This window comes from Arachis ipaensis, chromosome B08, assembly GCF_000816755.2.
Source record: "Arachis ipaensis cultivar K30076 chromosome B08, Araip1.1, whole genome shotgun sequence".
Classification (NCBI taxonomy): domain Eukaryota; kingdom Viridiplantae; phylum Streptophyta; class Magnoliopsida; order Fabales; family Fabaceae; genus Arachis; species Arachis ipaensis.
This window is the reverse complement of record NC_029792.2, coordinates 1,932,379-1,935,426: the sequence shown is the minus strand read 5'-3', so window position 1 is coordinate 1,935,426 and position 3,048 is coordinate 1,932,379. Positions and strand designations below refer to the sequence as shown.

The 3,048-nt window shown below is 37.8% G+C and overlaps 1 protein-coding gene across 1 annotated transcript in view; it reads left to right on the top strand.

The window, feature by feature from the left end:
• The window catches only part of LOC107613203 (probable E3 ubiquitin-protein ligase ARI7), a 4,987-nt gene that overhangs the window by 1,747 nt on the left and 192 nt on the right, over positions 1–3,048 (top strand). The window contains exons 5-15 of the mRNA XM_016315091.2: positions 84–256; positions 504–608; positions 703–791; positions 912–1,019; positions 1,166–1,256; positions 1,350–1,439; positions 1,576–1,623; positions 1,895–1,966; positions 2,047–2,146; positions 2,235–2,361; positions 2,462–3,048. Coding sequence (XP_016170577.1) covers positions 84–256; positions 504–608; positions 703–791; positions 912–1,019; positions 1,166–1,256; positions 1,350–1,439; positions 1,576–1,623; positions 1,895–1,966; positions 2,047–2,146; positions 2,235–2,361; positions 2,462–2,735 — 1,277 coding nt within the window. The 3' untranslated portion in view covers positions 2,736–3,048. The remainder of the gene's footprint in view (positions 1–83; positions 257–503; positions 609–702; positions 792–911; positions 1,020–1,165; positions 1,257–1,349; positions 1,440–1,575; positions 1,624–1,894; positions 1,967–2,046; positions 2,147–2,234; positions 2,362–2,461) is intronic.

Below are 3,048 nucleotides of genomic sequence, written 5' to 3'. Positions count from 1 at the left end.
TTTTTTTCCTTCCAGATGTATCCTCCTCTTTCCTTCTTTTCTTTTTTTTAAAACCACATTCTTCTGTCTTTCTGATGTTCTAGGATATATTAGCACATCTATTAATGATGGTCCTGGATGTTTGATGCTGAGATGTCCCGATCCCACTTGTGGCGCTGCTGTTGATCAAGGCATGATTAATCTCTTAGCACCTGATGAAGATAAAGAAAAGTATGCCCGTTACCTTCTTAGGTCATATATTGAAGACAATAAGAAGGTATGCTGTAGTTATTGTATTTTGATGTTGACTGATAGTAAACAAATGGCATTGTGTTACCCAAAGTATTTTTACCCGACTAGATATGGATATGAATGAATCTTCATTAGTTATCAGCATATCACATATGATGATATCATGCTCTTCGTATAAACATTATTGTTGGTAGTAATAGACTTAGTTGTTGTTTCTGTCTCATTTGTCTTACTGCCAAAATAATCCCATTACTTGTCTTTGCTTTGTCTAGACCAAGTGGTGTCCTGCTCCAGGCTGTGAATATGCTGTCAATTTTGACGCTGGCAGTGGAAATTATGATGTATCTTGCCTCTGTTCATATAGCTTTTGCTGGAATGTAAGTAGTCTATGGATTTCTTCAGGTTTTTTTGGCTTTGCATTTGAGAACACTCGTTTCTGCTGATCGATAAGATGTGTTTTTGGATATGCAGTGCACAGAGGAGGCTCATCGTCCAGTTGATTGTGGCACTGTGTCAAAGTGGATTCTGAAAAATAGTGCAGAATCTGAAAACATGAACTGGTATGGAAACATTATATTTTGATATCTCTAGATATAGTTTTCCTGCCTAGATTGCTTTGGGATAAGTTACCAGTTTACCATTTGAGATCTTGAGCTAGCTATTCACTTAATGACATTCAGGATACTTGCTAACTCAAAGCCATGTCCGAAGTGCAAGCGACCAATTGAAAAAAATCAAGGGTGCATGCACATGACGTGTACTCCACCTTGTAAATTTGAATTTTGCTGGTATGTTCTGTTTTTAGTATATTCCATTATCAATTGTCAATTGTCATTGTTGTTGTTGTTTTTTTTTTCATCTTTTATGTGTCTTTATTTTCAAATGCTTCAAGCTTATGTGGGTGCTCACTGAGTCTTATGATATATTATCTTAGGCTATGCCTCGGTGCATGGTCAGATCATGGTGAAAGGACTGGGGGTTTTTATGCTTGCAATCGATATGAGGCAGCAAAACAAGAGGGAGTGGTAAGGGGCACAGAAAGACTATTGTTGCACATTCTTCGCCTCAATTATATTTCAAATAATATCTGCTGATGATCTAAATTTTGTTCCATGTAGTATGATGAAACTGAAAGAAGAAGAGAAATGGCAAAGAATTCATTGGAGAGGTACACGCATTATTATGAGCGATGGGCCAGCAATCAATCCGTACGCACTACTTTATACTTATCAGTATTCTAGGAAAATGTTTTCTTCACATATCTAAATTCATTGATCAGTTTTATATTTGGCTAGTATTCTTATTATGATATATGCTTTATGATTAATTTTCTTTCTATGGCAGTCGAGGCAAAAAGCTCTTGCAGATCTACACCAGATGCAAACTGTTCATGTATGTTACATAACATTTGCTCTATTTTGCATTAGCTTGTATCTGTCTTTTGCAACTCTTTCAGAAAGAATGTTATATAAGATTGCACATTTTTCTTTTTAGTAGTACATGTTGCTGCTTTTGTAGTCCATTGATTATTTCAGTGTCAAGAGTCTGTTTACCTTAGAAGCTCTTAAACTGCTGCTCTAGAATCTTCATTCTTCTAAGTAGAGCTTAATATGGGGTTGCCAGGATCGTAAAATCACCATGTAATCCTTGTGTTTTTTGGCAGATTGAAAAGCTTAGTGACACACAATGCCAGCCCGAGTCACAGCTTAAGTTCATAACTGAGGCCTGGCTACAGGTAAGTAAGTGTTATAGTTTGCTTGCCATTTTTTACTGTTGTGAAAAGGCAGTTTCCTAATCCCTATTTCATGTTTACAGATAGTTGAATGCCGACGGGTGCTGAAGTGGACATATGCATATGGATATTACTTGCCTGAGCATGAACATGCTAAAAAACAGTTTTTTGAGTACTTGCAAGGTTTTATTCTCAACCTGAATTTATTAGGAGCATCTTGCATTTGAAGTGGTTCCTGCAAGTTTGATTTTCCAGTCCATTTTTTCACCAGGTGAGGCAGAATCTGGTTTGGAGCGACTTCATCAATGTGCTGAAAAGGAACTACAGTTGTTCCTTAATACTGATGGCCCATCTAAAGAATTCAATGACTTCCGCACAAAACTAGCTGGATTAACCAGGTAGATATTGCTTGTGTTTTTGTTGATCATTTGCTTTGTTGCCTGTTTTTATTAACGAGTTTTTCAGGTTATGATCATCTAACCTATTTTGTTTTGGCAGTGTAACTAGAAACTACTTTGAGAATTTGGTTAGGGCTTTAGAGAATGGTTTATCTGATGTGGATAGTAATGGAGCTGCTTCAAGCAAAGCGACAAGCTCTAAAAATGCCGCAGGGAGCAGCAAGGGGAGAGGTGGAAGAGGAAAGGGAACTCTTCGGGCGAGCATGGCTAGTAGTAGAATGACCGACGATAATCATTGGTCCTGTGAGCAATGTACCTATGCAAATGCGAAATCTGCCACCACGTGCCAGATCTGCAACCAACAGCGCCGATGAAAATTCCGGCCCGCCTTTAGAAACCCCTGTACATCTTGTAGACAAGGCCAAGGCACCAATTTACTTCTCCTAGTTATCATATGGTGGATGCATTTTGCAAGTCTATTTAATGTGAACAGGATGCTGGGGGGTGTCACTCAAAAAAAGATTCCTCCATTCACTCCTAATTTGAATACCTACCAATTTGATGTATATAGTGTCTTTATCCTAAAATTCACGTATGGCCTTATGGCGTTTATGCTACAGGCTTATGTAACTGAATATATACAACACATGATAAACACAAATGTGCTTGTTTGTGTGTTGATTTCCT